General features: G+C 42.5%; 1 protein-coding gene across 1 annotated transcript in view; it reads right to left on the bottom strand.

Moving 5' to 3' along the window:
* Ankfn1 (ankyrin repeat and fibronectin type III domain containing 1) overlaps positions 1 to 16,045 on the bottom strand; it is a 151,493-nt gene that overhangs the window by 115,003 nt on the left and 20,445 nt on the right. The window contains exons 4-5 of the mRNA XM_028772483.1: positions 3,155 to 3,349; positions 1,863 to 1,976 (exon numbers count right to left, since the gene is read on the bottom strand). Of these exons, the coding sequence (XP_028628316.1) occupies positions 1,863 to 1,976; positions 3,155 to 3,349 (309 nt within the window). The remainder of the gene's footprint in view (positions 1 to 1,862; positions 1,977 to 3,154; positions 3,350 to 16,045) is intronic.

The following is a 16,045-nucleotide window of genomic DNA, read 5'->3' on the forward strand; positions in this document are numbered from 1 at the left end:
CATTTCCCACCTCACCCAAACGCTTCCCAAGAGAAGAGTTAAAAACATGAACGCTGGTAGAATTTGCTGGGGTTTTGGTTAAGTATGAAAGAGCTGGGTAAATTAGCTCCTGATAGCTCACTAATCACACAGAAGAAGGAAATGTCAAGTTGGGCAGCACTGATGAAACATTCATCAAAATCCTGAGCTGGCGAGAGGGAGAGAGAAAAAGGAGGGGCTGTCCATGCTTAACCTTGGTTACCAACCCCAACTCTGAAGGTCAGTCCTGGCCAATGAGACAATGATGAGAAAATACTGAGCTGGTTCAAAGAATTAGTCTAAAGCTTCTTCTATGCACAGTTCAAGCTTCTAGGAGCTTCTTGAGTTTCTTCTATGCACAGTTTTTGGTGGTCTAAGTTGCCTTCTCTTTGACACAGAAAATCCAATGATAACAAAGTCAACCCGTTTGCAATCTCTTAGCTTAACTATTACAAATAGAGTGAACTTAACCTGGGAAGTTCCAAGCACCCAGAAAGCTATCATACTCTGCAGAGATACACAGTCTACTCTTGAGAAGAAACCCTGGGAAGAAGAAAGGAAGGTGTGTGCTCCAGGTAGATAGTTTCACAGGTAGAGAGAGTGGTTGGGATTTGAACACACAGTTTCTCATATACCAGTACCCCAGACCATGTGTAGAGAGCTTCATAGGGTCTTTCTGCATACTCATGTACATTAGAAAATCAACAGATGACCTTTTCTTTCCCACATTTGAGTGTGCTCAGAATGCAGTGACTCTGGCTCTTTTGTAAGCCCCTAAGCAAACTCTATAATTTATCATCCCGGGTGTATGTAAAGTAAGGACAAATAGCACTGCTTCATGACATAGCTGTAAGGACCAAGCAGTGACATACAAGCTCATATGTGCTTAACACATAGCAGGTGCTGCGTATGAGGCTGGCTGGCTTTGTGATGCCCCGCCATGTCTTCCTCCTATGGACCCCTCCCCTCCTTCATCAGTGCTGCTGCTGTAGCTGGCTCAGGCTGCCTCACCTTGCCTCTGAACAGTTCTTTCATTGATTTTTTGATTAAATTCTAAGTCCTTGTCAGTCTCCCCCAGTCCGTCATCCACACTAACAACACTTCAGACAACGACTTGTAATCTGGTCCCGTCTTCTCCAATGGCACTCCACAGCTCATTGTATGAAGTCTTAACTCCTAGGCTTCTATTTCAATTCTTTTAACTCTCTACTACTCCAGAGGAGCCAGGGTATTATTTCCCATACCCTCTGTGTGGTTCTCCTCCTCTAATTGTTACAGTACTCTTTTGCATCGGTAGCTGTATTCACAGTTCTCTTCATGCAGAATTTACATTGGCCCCAATATCTCCCTCTAGCTCCCATCTGTCCTTCAAAACCAAGTATCTTGGGGACTTTACTGACCATGCCACCATCCTACCATCATCTTCTTTTTTGATCCCAGTGACTGTCACTGGGGATATAGTGGTCAGTTTCCATGCTTACTGCTCCCCCTATTGGTACCCCACACTTCAGCCTTCCTGCTCCTCAGATGAGCTCTGTTTTCCACTACGACCCTTATCACCCACCCACCGCCTGATGCTCTGTAGAAAAGATCTGCTGCAGACATGAACAAGACATTCACCAAGGGAATGGCAGCCTTGCCCTGTTCAATATCCCTGTGACTTATCCTCAGTCACTTTCCTGAATCTTCACGGTGATGTGTGTGGCTATATTTTGACATCAAAAGTAGAGAAGATAAAAACAAGCCCACCAGTGCGAAACCGAACACACGACATGCGCAATCCATCCCCACACCCCCAGATACCTTTCCTGAAAGTAGCAGGGAGAAGACAGAGAGCTCAGTACCTTTGTACCTGGTCACTACGGCTGCGTTGACACTGAGGGGCTCCTGAAAGCTGACTGTGAGGGACGTGTTGCTGGTTACCATGAGGCAGGCATTGGCTGGCACCTCTGGGGCTCCTGGCACAGAGGGGGGAAATTGTCATTGGTGTGTTAGCTTCTCAAACTCTTTCCAAACATTTTTCTGCCTCCTTAAAGGATAGTGGAAGCTCAGCCACTCTCTACTTTATTCCCTTGAGACAGGGTCTCTCATTGAACCTGGAGCTAGACTGGCAGTCTAAAAGTCAGGCAATCCTCCTGTCCTCCACTCTGCCATATTGCTGGAGCTATGGTGGTGTGGCCATGCCTGGATTTTTACCTGAGTGCTGAGGATTCGAATCTGGATCCTTAGGGAGCCATCTCTACGGCTCCTGCACTTGGTGCTTAACTCTCTCTCAGAGTCAGCGCATTTGGTTGGACGGTTTTTTGAGGCAGAGGCTTTTAAAGGGTGGGACTGACTTTTCTTTTTATATTTGAAAGTTAAACTACAATTCTTTTAGTTGCTTAAATAAAATCTTTTAGAATGAGAGCTCAGTGCTTTGCAAGCGTTTGAGTTGTACATTTTAGTTTTAATGAAATCTTCTGGGATAAGGTAAAAATATTATAGAATCCAAGCTTAATGTGTCTGAAACACCTGAGCTGTATATATTCTTACATCAGGGGCTTCACACAGCAACATTCTGCATTATTGCCAGTAAGTGTTATCCTGGACTGTCTTACCCAAGCAAAAGGAACCGGTCCCAAAAATGGAAATGTTGATAAAAGCAGAATTCATGGGCCAGTTGACCTATCTTTCTCTGTTGTTTTAAGTTGAGTTTATGGTTCTCTAGTTAAAAGAAAAAACATACAGTAGAGAATGGAAAACACCTTAAACTTGAGCTTGAAGCAGAAGCTGAACAAATAGGCAAATAAATATTTTTCCAACTCCACATCCAAAAATATTGCCACTTAGGCCATCAGACCTTGGGGTCATTAGGCATTAGGGCATAGCTCTGGGAAGTGGTAGATGAGTTGGGATGTGGCAGAGGGAGGCCAGAAAGTACCCAGAGCTCAAGGCTGTGGCCAGAGAACCAATCAGGAGCCAGAAAATCAAGCAAGACAAAAGACCCATTTACAGCCTCCCAGTGCTCTGGCCCCAAACAGGCTGACAACAGTCATCTACAGCTGGAGAGTTGAAAAATGAACTCAGTAAAAGACCTGGCTGTCTCAGACCAAAGCTCAGCCTCGTGACACACTCCCAGCCTCTTGCACATACTCACGTGCATGTTCGAAGCCGGTTTTCATGCGTCTGTAGAGCCGGTACCTCCACTCCCAGGCCTTCAGCTGCTTCTCCTTCTCTGTGTTGTCCAGGGTGAAGCCTTCATTCTCCACCTGGGCAGACAGCTCACTCACCCTGTCCTGGGCCTCCTGGACCAGTGTGTTGAGATGCATCGCTCTGCTCTCCAGGCTAACAACTGAGAGAAAGAGAGTCAGGACGACAGCTCTCCTTGGGAAGTGCAGTGGCTTAGGCTGGGTCTCTTCTTGTTTGAAAAACTCATGAGATCTGTGTTTCTTATCAACAATCTTACTATGATAAGGCTATGACTTTCACTATCTAGTGGCAAATTCATCAAATTAAGACATTCCCATTGCTCTGTGGTCATCTTGTCCCATGCTTCCCACTGAGCTCCTTTGGCACAGTTAGTCACAATTGTATTGGTGACATTTGGAGGGACAAACACCTGAGACAGGGTCAAGAAGGCTGTGGGACAAATTCTCTAGTCAGATTACAATTCTACCAGAGTTGATTTTCTTTTTCTTTCTTTTTTTTTATGAGTTTTAAAATCCTTAATTTTTATTTTCCCAATTTATTACCTGTTATAGCATAACACATGAATATCTATGTTAAGAATTTGAAAATACACATGAAGTTACAGTTTAAAGTAGACAACGAAATCAGAGTTCACAGTCTTCTCCTGTATAATCAAACTTGTTAGATAGTATTCAGGTCAGCCAAGTATAAAAGTCTCAATCAACTTAAAAAGTCAAAACATCTTGGCCAAATGGGGCACAAGATACAAAGAATAACAAATTCAAATAACATGGCTTCAACATTAAAAGGTCTAAGAGAAGCAGGACTGGACTCTGAATCCTACATCTGCCTTGTGGACTTTCTGTGATAAAATTATCAAGGAGGGCCATTCCCTGAGGAGACCTTCACACTTCCAATGCTAACACAGACTTGATTTCCTAAAGAAACTTTTGGTGGAATCCAGCTCAAAGTTTCTGCCCTTATCACATTCTTCTTAGCATAGAGAAAACTTTGCATGCACACCTTAGGATTCGATTAGTATTAACCAATTTGTACACCACTAATAAAGTGTCTCAAACTGGTGCCACATCTGAGCTAGTGGGCTCTGATGGCTGAGCCTTACCTACATTGATCTTTGATTGTGGTCTGGTTACAGGAATGCACCTTCTCCAGAAATAGCCACGTCCCTGAGGGCAAGGCTTACTAGAGGTTTGTATTCGGATCTTACTGATGCATCTCCAGCTTCTCTTGGCTTACATCATATTGTTTACTCAGTCTGCCCTGTGTGGTCAGATGTATACCAGTGGTAGAAGTTGTCCATTCTTGTGCTTGCCTTTGAGGCTGCTTCCTGTGGTCTGCATGGGAATATCTGCTTAGGTGGTCACCTGTCACTTCTGAGGAGCCCCTCCCAACCAGTGGCAAGACAGGAGACAGTTTCATTCTGGAACGGTGGTGGAAGACCACAGGGACAGAGACGTAAGTCAGCGGCAAGGTCTGCAGATGTGTAACTGGAATGTGTCTGACACTCCCTGTGAGAATGTGTCTGACACTCCCTGTGACCAAAACAATATTTCTTTCTGATGAGTGGGAAGCAAAACCCACCCATTTCATTCTTTATAATTAATGGGGAAATATTACGAAGATAACTCAAGTGAAAATGTGTTAGATGTATTTTGAAATGGAAATTAGGTGGTTGTATATTCAGATACTCTGCGTTCATAAGCATGTCTGCGTTAATTACAGGAAATGAATACTAATTTATTATTGCCCCTGAGAACCATCAGTCTAAATTTATTTACAGATGAGGTCAATGAAAAATTAGCCGAGTCTTTTTTTTTTTTTCCTCTCCTTCTTCTTTTCTTCTTTCTTCTTAGAGTCGCTGCTCAGAACACCCGGGACTGTGTTCTGCTGCAGGCTTGGCATGGTTAATGAATGTTGTCGTAGCAGTCAATCATGTACTCGAAATACTGTCACGCTCCCTTTTTTAAAGCCTCAGTCATGAGCCATGACAGAAAAATAAACAAATAAATATAAAGGCAAAAAAACTCTTTGACTGAGCAGCTACACTGTGCAGAATCCCCCTGGGAAGGCTAAAGGAGGCCAGAATAAATGATAATGTAAGTGCCGGGATGTAGTGAGGCTATGGTGGTGTATGAATGGGGGGTATGGGAGGGGACACACACACACACACACACACACACACACATACACGCACACATACACACACACACGAGCACACACTCCAGTGGAAAAATTGGCAATATTAGTAGCCTCAAGGTGCAATTTCCTGGAGCAGTTAGGACTGACAGGCCAGTGCTAAATGCTGTTAATTTAACTAACTTCAGATTAATGGTAGAGCCTGCTATGACTGAAGCCCTCAAACACAGTCTCATTATAGGCTTGCTGGGAAGGCCCTAAATATAGGCATTGACAGTTTAAAACAAATTCGTATACATTTGTGTATTTTTAGACATGGTTAGGCGTCAAGGTTTGTGTCAGAGTTTTCAAGTTGATTAATTGACCCAGTAACTGCACCCTCTCTCCTGCCGCCCCCTCCTCTTTCCACTCCAAATTACAGAGAAAATGGGGGAATTGTCCTTGTTAAGTTATTCAGTGGGTCTTTTATTGTAAGCCTGATGTTTGAATTGCATGCATGCGTCAACACTCGGGTGATAGGCACGTGATTTATAAAAATAAATTTTTCTAATACTATGAAATCCCCCCTATTAATTTTTATATCCACAACCGTTATTACGGGTGGGAATCCCAGGTGGCATTTCAGATGGACAGCTTCTCTTGAGGTCGTTGCGTGGCTCTCCTTCCTCGCCCCCTTGACATTTTTCCTGCATTCCCCTGTCGTAACATTTAGTCCGGCACCCTCTGCTCCTTTGGTCCTCTTCCTCACATGAGGCAGTTTTGCCCTTTCAGAGTCTACGGAGAAAGCACTTTAAGCCTTCACAGCCAAGCTCACAGTCCATGAGGGGCTACAGCCCAGTGTTCTGCAAAACGGGATGGTTCTATGGTGATAGCAGCTAGGATAGTAACTGGAGGGTATCTCTAGAACCACAGTATTCCAGTGTCTGTGTTTTTCTAGAACATTGGTTTCTATGTGCAGAATTGAGAGAAAGCAAATTGTTTAGAAATGAGAGTTGTGTTTATTATGGAGGAGAATTGGGTGGAGGGACCCTGAAAACTGGAGATTTGTTTTATTTGAAAAAGGGAAAGTATTTTGAAATTCCTCTTCCCTAGGCTGAATCCCAGGTGTCCCCAAGACTGTGCTCACTGGCCTCTGTTGTTACAGGTAATTATGTGGACAAATCTCAAAGGCACGAGCTGAACCTCTGTTCTCTAACCGTCTCACCAGGCAAATCTTTATGTTTTTTTTTCCTATGGATTTTTTAATAGCTTAATAAAACACTCTTTTGAAAGTTTTTTTTTTTTGCTACCAAACCAGCTGACTTATAAAGCAGTCATGTTTCTGCCTATTATTAATGACCCATTTAACTGCCAATAGCTGCATCTGTTCAGATGAGATAATCAAGCTAACTGGGTTAATTTACTTTAGGCGAAAGCAAGTGAATATGATAATTATATCGGGCTGGGTAATTTTTATCGAGAGCGGAAGTGTGATAGGGTAGATTTTGACACCCTAGAGATTGTTCTGGAACCTTTCTGTTTGTTTGTTTTTATTTAATTTTTTTTGATATGATTTGACTCGAGAATGAGAACCTTTTCACCCTCCCTATTTTAAAGACTGAAAGAAACCAAAACCCAGGAAAGCAGGATTAGTTAATTGCCGTCTTCTTAACCACCGGCAAGAACTCAGAGAACTCTCACAAAATCACGTGGAATACGAATCAGCGTATTATTGATATATGGCAGTTTCCCAGTCACTTTTCGGCTTGTAATTGGCACATTCATTTTGGCTAGCTGGTTGGGCATGGGGGTTGGGGGTGGGAAGGCCTGTTTTCTGGTGGATTCTTCCTCCCCATCCATTTCTTTCTATCTTGGGTCTCTCTCTCTTCCCCGCTTTGCTTCTAACCATCAGTCTGGGTCTGTTTTCTTTGCTAGCCTGGTGCGCTACTGATCTCTGCAAGCTTTAGCCTTTTCTGTCTCCTGTCAGCCGATCCCTTCTCCAACCCAGCGACTGTCTCTCTGAGTGTAGCCATAGCCAGCACAATAGAGGGTCTGTGGGTGTGTGGCAAGCCGTCCGGCTGGGGTAAGACCACTTCACGGCTCCTGAAACAGGCTCCCCGCTATTGTGGTGTTTAATTATCAACAGTATTTCTACCACCCAGTGTTTCAGAGTGGGAATTTGTTATAAGACCTGCCCAGCTAATTAACTATGAGATGGGGGAAGGGTGGGGGTAGGGAGGTGGGGCAGGAGCTTGGTGTTCAAAGAATACAATTAGGGTTACTGTTTAAACCCTGAGATAAATAGTGATGGAAGGTTGAATGGACTTTGTCAAGTGCTGGAATCCGGCTTAGCAATTGCAGATTCTTAACGATTTCATCATTTTGCTCAACTCACAACTCGAGAATTGAGGCCTGGCAGATAATTACATAAACTTTGAAACTATGAATGATGGCAACGTGCAAGTTAACTTGAATATTTGAGTGTTTTATTATGTGTCTTTGTGCAGGTATGTGTGCCTGGAGATGCAGGATGCCTTGAAGTTGGAGTTATAGGGTTCTATGAGCCACGAGATGTCAGTGCTGAGAACTCAGCTTAGGTCCCCTGAGGGAGCAATACTCTTAACCACTGTCTCTCCAGCCCCTAATTTTAATTTTTTATAGAGGATTTGATGGAATAGTTTATTTGATTTTCTTGAAGGAAAAAAAGGAATACATTCCTTTTTAATGGTGATATGCCATTTTGCAATTGAACACAACTTTTTGTTGTCTGGTATTTTCTTCTTTCTTGCTCTTCCTGCAGACCAGGCTGTTCTCCTGCCTCTGCCTCCCAAGTTCTGGGATTAAAGGTGTGCACCACCACTGCCCAGAATTTCCCTCTTTCTTATTGACGAAATAAATAAGACTCTTACAACAATCATCTCGCTGATAGAAGGACCCTTATGCCCAGTTTAGGTGTGTTTTCTTACAGCTCCCCCAGCCCTGGACCCTTTATGTCTTGCAAGTTCACTTCCTGCTAAGGTAGCCACATCCATCCCTAAGCACCTTTGAATATCCTTGTCTTTAGCAGAAATCCACTTTTTAAAGTGTTGTTTCCAAGAGTGGAGATAATTCTTGAAGGGAAGCAATGATCCTAGAGACCATGTGGCATTCTTACTAGATCTTCCTTCCCAGAGAGATCCGCCTGTCCCTCACTCAGGATGATTTTCTTCTAGTTCCATCTGTTTGCCTGCAAATTTCATGATGTCACTTTTTAAAAACAGTCTAGTAAACGTACCACATTTTCTTTATCCATTCTTCGGTTGACGGACGTCTAGACATGCTGTGCCTTTTTAAACAAAACATGATAAACAGCCAGACACACGAGCCCAGGCCCTGGCATCACTACCGTTCCTCATTCCACATTTGAGTGCCTCTTTTTGCATCGGATACAGTCCCACATCTTCTAATAGCATTCCCAGACTTCTCACCTTCTTTGCCTACTCGGTGGCCATAGCTTAAATAAGTTCGGTCCCTTCTGCCTGAGATCAGTTATTTGGTTACTGCTGTGAATGATGACCAGTGAGTAACCAGATGCTGGGCAGCTGAACCCTCAGTAGAAGAAAAGGTTTACACATGTCTTGGCTTCTGGATTCTTCTCTTGGTTTCTTACTGTGCTGGATAGAAGCACGTAAAAGAAATTGTCTTTCTGAAACAGTTTTGTGTTTTGTCTCTGTGTATATGCCTGGAAGTGTTTATAAAGTTAAATGCTTTTTAATCTTTTAAAAAAAGGCATATATAGTTTTAGCCAGTGCCTCCACCATGTTGAACACAAGGTTCTTATCTGTAAAACTGGCTTGACAATGATGCCCACCTCACAAACCATGTTAAGTTATAATGATGTGATAATCTCCACACAGGTTTTTATTAGCATTACTTCTATTTGGGTTTTTAGAGACACACATAAAATAAATCCAAATGCTTGTTGTTATGAAATAGCTTAGTATTTTTCCATCAAAAAATAATCGTTTGTTCCAGATCTTTAAAAAAAAGTTTTTTCCAGATACTTTTTCGAAACATAACACACGAATAAAGATTGTCAAAGTGAACTCTATCTGTTATTTCTAAGAAGAAATTGAAGTCACTTCAGTATAAACCTTGCACTGAGAGCCAACATCCTCTGGGCAACCAAGAAGGCTGGTTAATAAGATTTATCTTTGCTGATCATAAGTGACAACCTTCGAACAGTTCTGCAGCTAACTTGGCTTAAGGTAGTAATGCCAAAAGATGTAAGACAAGGTATCTTAGTGATTAGAGGTTTGAAGTTAAAGACACCCTTACAGTAGAGAGGCTCAACAATCAGGTCTGATCTTCTTGTCTTGTTGAGATTCAGAGCTCAGAGCCCATTTTGGCTTTTCTTTGATCTCCAGCTGTGAAGAGTCCAGCTGCAAAGGTTATAGAGTTCTAGCGATTGTTTTCTTTTAACTGCCACTGGATGTTCTTCTCCTAGGGTCTGTCACACCTGGACAAGGGCTCTGGTGTGACCCTCTCGGCTGCGGTCCAGAGCATGGCTCTGCAAAGTTTTTGTTACAGAAGTCAGGACTGGTGAATCCTGTGTTAATGGGCCCTCCCACCCAGGGCTCCCTAAATTCAAAGGGGGAAAACAAACACTCCACATCTTTTTGCCAGGTTATTTAAGGAATCTAGATCAAGTTTGAGTCTGATGACTCTGTCTACCAAGGATCCTTTCCCACCATCCACAGCATACAGTCTAAAGCCACGTTGGTAGAATTTCCTCACACTAACATTAGAAACAGGTGAAATTAGGTTAAAAAAAATGTATTGTAGCCAACTCAACAGGTCCAAAATGTTAATATTTCAATGTGTAACCAGTGTAAAACTAGACATATCCTAGTCTTTTGTTTTGTACTAAGCCTTTAAAAGCCAGTATAAATTTCATATGTCTAATGCTTTTCAATTTAGGCTACACATATTTTTAAAAATAAATTTCATTTTAGAGTGAACTGACAATATATAAGTGTATGCATTAACGGTATGAAGTGGTTCTGATTTATTAATACAATGTGAAATTTGGTTAATTAAAGCATATACATCACTCGAGAGCTCTACTTTTGGTGATAATGATGTTTAAAATTTATTTTCTAAGAAATATTTAAGTGTACATTATGATTATACAGGGAACGGATTGAAAACACAGTCCTCTGTTTAAATGAGATATTGTAACCTCCAACTATCTGTTCTCCATATTGCTCCCCCAGCCCCTGTGACCCCCATTTTCTTCTCTGTTGCTGTGAATCCAATTGTTTTGGGTTCCTCGTATAAATCAAGCCACATGGCACTTGCCTAGGATATTTCACCTGGGATGAGGCTCTCCAATTGCATACTTGGAATCACAAAACAGATTTCCTTCTCTCATCAAGCGATGGTACTTCATTTTGTGTCCAGACCCCATCTCTCTCATCGGTCTAGCTGCTGGTGGATTTCCATTACATGGCTGCCATGGACAGGGCTTCGGATAAGGGAGTGTGATGTCTGTTTGACAAAGAGTCTAAATCTTCTGGGTAAACACCCAGAAGTTGATTGTTGGATCATAGGATAATACTATTTTTAGTGCTTTTTTTTTTTTTTCAAAAAAAAAAAAAGTCAAGTAAGAAATCCAGGACATCACATATGCTAAACATGTGCCCTGCCAGTAGGCCACATCCTTAGACCTATTTTTAGTTGTCAGAGGAAATGCCGTATATTTTCCAAATTGTTTATACCAATTTCCATTCCCCACCAAGAGCATAAGAGGTCCCTTTTCCACATCTTCACCAACACTTTGTTGTTGTTGTTGTCGTCTTTTTTTAAAAGAGCAGTTCTGACAAGTATAAAATTACATCTTGCTGTGGTTTTTCCTTGAATTTCTCTAAGGCTAGTGTTACTGAGTACTTCTTCACATTCCTGTTGGCCAATGTACATCTTCTTTTGAGTGTGTGTGCTCAGGAATCTTGCCCATTTCTTAACTGATGTTTTAATTTGAATTCCTTCCATATTTTGGGCATTGACCCTCTTGGTAGATGTGTGCTTATAGATAGGACCCTCTCCTACATGTGTGCTCACAGATACCTCTGCCTCTGCTTGTTTCTTCTCCAAGTTGGTGTTACTGTCCAATGGATTTTTAGTTTGATGTTATTCCCACCCTGCCACCTAACCTACTTTTGTCTTTTGTTACTCATGCTTTTGGGGTCAAATATGAAACATTATTGTCTAGACCAAGATCATGGAGTTTCTCCCTTGTCTTCATATGTAAGTTTATAGTTTAGTCAGATATTTAGGATTTTAATACATTGTGAGCTGATCTGTATATGGTGTTAAGATAGGGGTCTGATTCCATTCTCATGATTGGGGGTATCCAAAATCACATCATGGCTAGAGAGTCCATATTTCCTCCCTTGTTGATACATTCTTGACTCCTTTGTTAAGAAACAGTGGGCTAAAGTGTGAGCTTATTTTGGAGTTCTCCATTTTGTTCCATTGGCCAATGGACTGGGCATATTATACGCATGGCTAACATCTATGTTGGACATGGAGTTTTGCAGCAGAGTTCTACAAACTTTGAAAAGTGCAGTGTTGGGGGTGCCAGTACATACAATCCACAGGGCTGGTACTGTTTATCTTGACACAGAAACTGTGTAGCAGATGGTAAACATTTAAATTCTTTGCCAGAAGCTCCTGGATTTTTTTTGAGAATGATACTGAGTGACATTTGGGGTGGGGGTAGTTAGAGGGTGTTTACAACATGAACGAAGTACTTGAAAGGTACCATCCCACTACATCCATAACTGCCCCAGATGAAGAGTGGAGCAGTCAGCTTTCCAGTAAGATCCACTGACCTTCGACTTTTCCAGGCATTCAATGTCACTGTGTCAGGGTTGGTCACGATAGCATTAGTCACATTAGTCACATTAGATAGCATTGGTCACATCTAAGATTCGGTGGCAAAGGACACTTTTTTCTGCATTGGTTGATCTTTCTCACCTTCTCAGAACTTTATCACTTAGGAAGCCAACTGCCAAATCATTGGTTTGCCACATGAAGAGGTCCATGTAGCCAGGGATGCAGAGCTCTTGCCAGCTGTGGCTCTGAGTGAGTGATGGGCCAGTTCCTGTAACTCAATTCAATAGCGAGGTGATAGCCATTTTATGGATACCCCGAGCATCCACCCTGGTCCCACATTTCTAATCCGTAGAAACTGAGATAAATGTCATCATTTGCTAAGTTTAGGGGGTGATTGAATAGTGATATAGATAATAGCTAACATAAGATTATGTCCATCTTACATATAAAGAAACTGAGGCATGAAAAGGCTAAAGATTTTTTTCTTACAAAGTATCAAGATATGGAATTTGAAGCCAGAACTCCTTGAGTCCAGAAACTTATTTTTTAGCCTGTGCTAAGGATTTGATTTAGAAGCGTCATCTCCAGTGGTTATATTACATGGTGTGGTGGTGAGTGTGTGCTGAATGGAGAGAAGTATGGATACCTTCTGAATCAATAGCAATGGGAATCTTAGGAATTAGGGATAAGAAGCTAGACCACAGATAGGAGCACAAAAAGGTATTGATAAAGGCAGTGGAAGGCATTGTTCAACTCTATCTGTAATATTTTAGATTTTGACAAGGAGAGCGTATTCAATGTGGGGAGCATTTAAAAATTCAAAGCCAAAGACTCCCAAGGGAAGGAAACCCTGCCATTTGCAATAATGTGGATGAGCCTGAAGAAACCACAGGATTATATGTGTATACATGCAATGTGAACCTTAAAATGTCCAGTTCACACAATTAGAGAGTGGACGGTTATTTGCCAGGCACTGGAGGCTGGAGAGATGAGATGACATATATCAAAGAGTGTAAACTTCTAGTTAGAAGTTTAGCAAGTTCTGGGGGATCTATGTGCAACACGAATCATGCCAAGTGTGCTAATGAATTTGATTATGGTAATTACTCTGCAGTGTATACAAATATAAAACCCTTATGCTTTGAAGATAATCACATTTTCCCTGTCAATCAAATATCTCAAAATTAAGAGAAAGAAGCTGTTGTTGAAGAGCGGGTGATTGAAACTGAGACTGAAGCCACCTGAGAGTAATTATTTAGAGACATAGAATAGGGTCAAAGTCACCCCACCTTCGGGGAAATCCTTGCCTTTAGATGGAAATATGGGTGTTAAGATGTAGAACATATATTGGTTGAGATACTAAGCCTCCAAGCATCTCAACTAGAGTTGAGATCCAGGACAAGGTCCCTGTGGCAAGACAGTGTGGCATGTGCAAGGGGCAGAAGGGTGACATACTGTGCGAGGCAAGCTTTGAGGAACAGACTTTTAAGTCAGGGTGAGGATTTACACCCCTCTTTTAATGAGGCAGATAAGAATATGTGATTCACTGAGGAGATCCACTTAGGGCTCATTTTTCCATATTCTTAATGGCAGCAAATCTTCGTCCTCTGAGAGTTACCCAGTCCGTAGTACAGGGAGAGTGATGACGTTGGGCAAAAATGACGTTTTGGAACAAAAATCGGGTGTCACTAATCAACCAGTCTGGTTTTCTCATGTACGGACTCTGAAGACAATCCCAAAAGTGTTTCAGGCAGTGGGAGTGCTGTTGGAGTGAGCATGGCATCTCCCAGGAGGGCCCCTGGTAAAGACTAACATTGGCTTGGGTTGCAGACTTTCTGCTGCGTTTGTTTACACAAAGCCGGCCTCATTAGTTTATAGTCACACCTCTTAGACACAGCCTGCACCGTTCTCAGACTCCTGGCTATGGCAGAAATGAGGGGCACATCCTGTGCACTGGGGTTGCAGCACAGGGGTCTGTACTGTCTACAAGTGACAGTTGCTCTGTGGTGGTATTGTACACAAGTCCCTGAATATTATGATTCTGGGAGGCACAGGCGGTTTTTAAGGTATGGGAGGGGCTCACCATACAGTAGCCTGGTGGGATCTGGAGAAACAGGAAGATGCAAGTCAAGGGAAAGAGAAGGAAAGCTTACACTGAGGAGTATCCCACACCAGGAGGAGCATTTCTCAGTTTTGCTAGTCCACATCATTAGACAGTGAAAAGTGAAAAACCGAGCTAAGTACACTGAGAATCAAACTTAGCAACCACGTCTAGAGAGTCATAGGAGCAGATTCAACCCAAAATACCCCAAAGCATAAGTCCCCGGGAAATTTGCATCGTTCCCTCCTTTAGATAGAGATGTCAGAAGGTTAAAGTTTCTATCAACGCTTTCTGAGTATCTAGTATGTGTTTGGTACTTGGACCAAAGGATGAGGCAAAAATGCACAAATATGACCAGATCTGCACACAACAGGAATCCTAAGGAGCTAGTGTCTTTAGCTGGTGATATTGGCAGGCTTTCGTGGTAGCAAAAGAATGGCAACCTCAAATAAGGAAGACTCTCACCAGCTATTGGACTGTGACTAGTGGATGGAGCAGGATATGGTAAGTTAGGTAGAGAGAGTGGTTTGGTTGGGGCTTCTAGATACAAAAACAGCAAGGCTTCACAGAGCATAAGTCTTGGCTACTGAAAAGCTATCAATGCCCAGAGCAAAAGTCCTGTGGTTCCCATGCTTAGGGTGGTCTCTAGCAGCAGTCCTTCCAGGTTCTGGCCTGTTTCCTAGGGTCTTCCAAGCTTGTAGGGCAACTTGTGGGGATACCCCTTTAGTTAACAGCCAAGAGTTTTCCTCAGTGGGCGTGAGTGTTACAGTAGCTCCCCTGGAGTTAGCTGAATTTCACTTGCAGTCAGTTTGGTTACATAGAGCCAACTCTGGGCCAAATGTATTCTATGAAAAATCTCCTCGATAAACAGTTCATACAGCTTTAATTGCATGCTGTTCTGGGTGGTGGGATCAAAGCTGGTGCTGTCCTCCTTCATACCACCTAGGGTGTGAGTCATCTCTTTGTCCATAGTACCCATGCTGTGTCCATTATCCACCCATTACCCATGAAGTAGCCATCCCCAAGAATCAGGTTGACTCCCATGACATTTAGGTGTTTGGGTTCAAAATTAACCTTTATTTGGCTGAATAGTGTTTCCTGAGGTGAGAAAGTAATAATAGTAAATTGTTCCATTTTATTACTAGTGTTATTGCTAGTCTCTTATTGTGTGTATAGGGGAAACATTACATGTAATTACATATAGTGTTAAATATAGTGATAGACGTAAAGACAGATGCTGCTATACACAGTTTTAAGCATCGACTGCGGGCTTAAGCATGTGCTAATGGTAGAATACTTTACTTTGTTCCACTCGATTAAAGGAGGGAGGAACATGAAATAATTGCTGAATAAAGATAGTGAATTCATCTCCTGGTTAGGCTGGGGAGTCTGCAATTTTGAATGGTAACCTTGGGGACTTTGCCTATGCATAGGGAGAAGTACATGATTGAGTGTCAAACAATGCTAGTAAGAAACACCCCCATCCTGTTGGTATTCCTTCTACACTCTGCCCAACAGTTACCTGGCAACAGCCAGGTAGGCCTGGCTTGCTCTAAAAGGGACTGTTTGACCCCTCCTTGCTCTATCTGTCCCTTTTCTTTCTGATCCCCTTTGTGCTCCTTGACCCCTTTCTCCCTCTCTCTCCTTCCTCTCTCCCTCTCTCTTCAGGAGTTCCTGACTGGCCTCTTTCCTTATCTCCTCTCCTCTCCTCTCCTCTCCTCTCCTCTCCTCTCCTCTCCTCTCCTC

The sequence above is a fragment of the Grammomys surdaster genome, unplaced genomic scaffold, assembly GCF_004785775.1.
Source record: "Grammomys surdaster isolate TR1022 unplaced genomic scaffold, NIH_TR_1.0 213, whole genome shotgun sequence".
NCBI lineage: Eukaryota > Metazoa > Chordata > Mammalia > Rodentia > Muridae > Grammomys > Grammomys surdaster.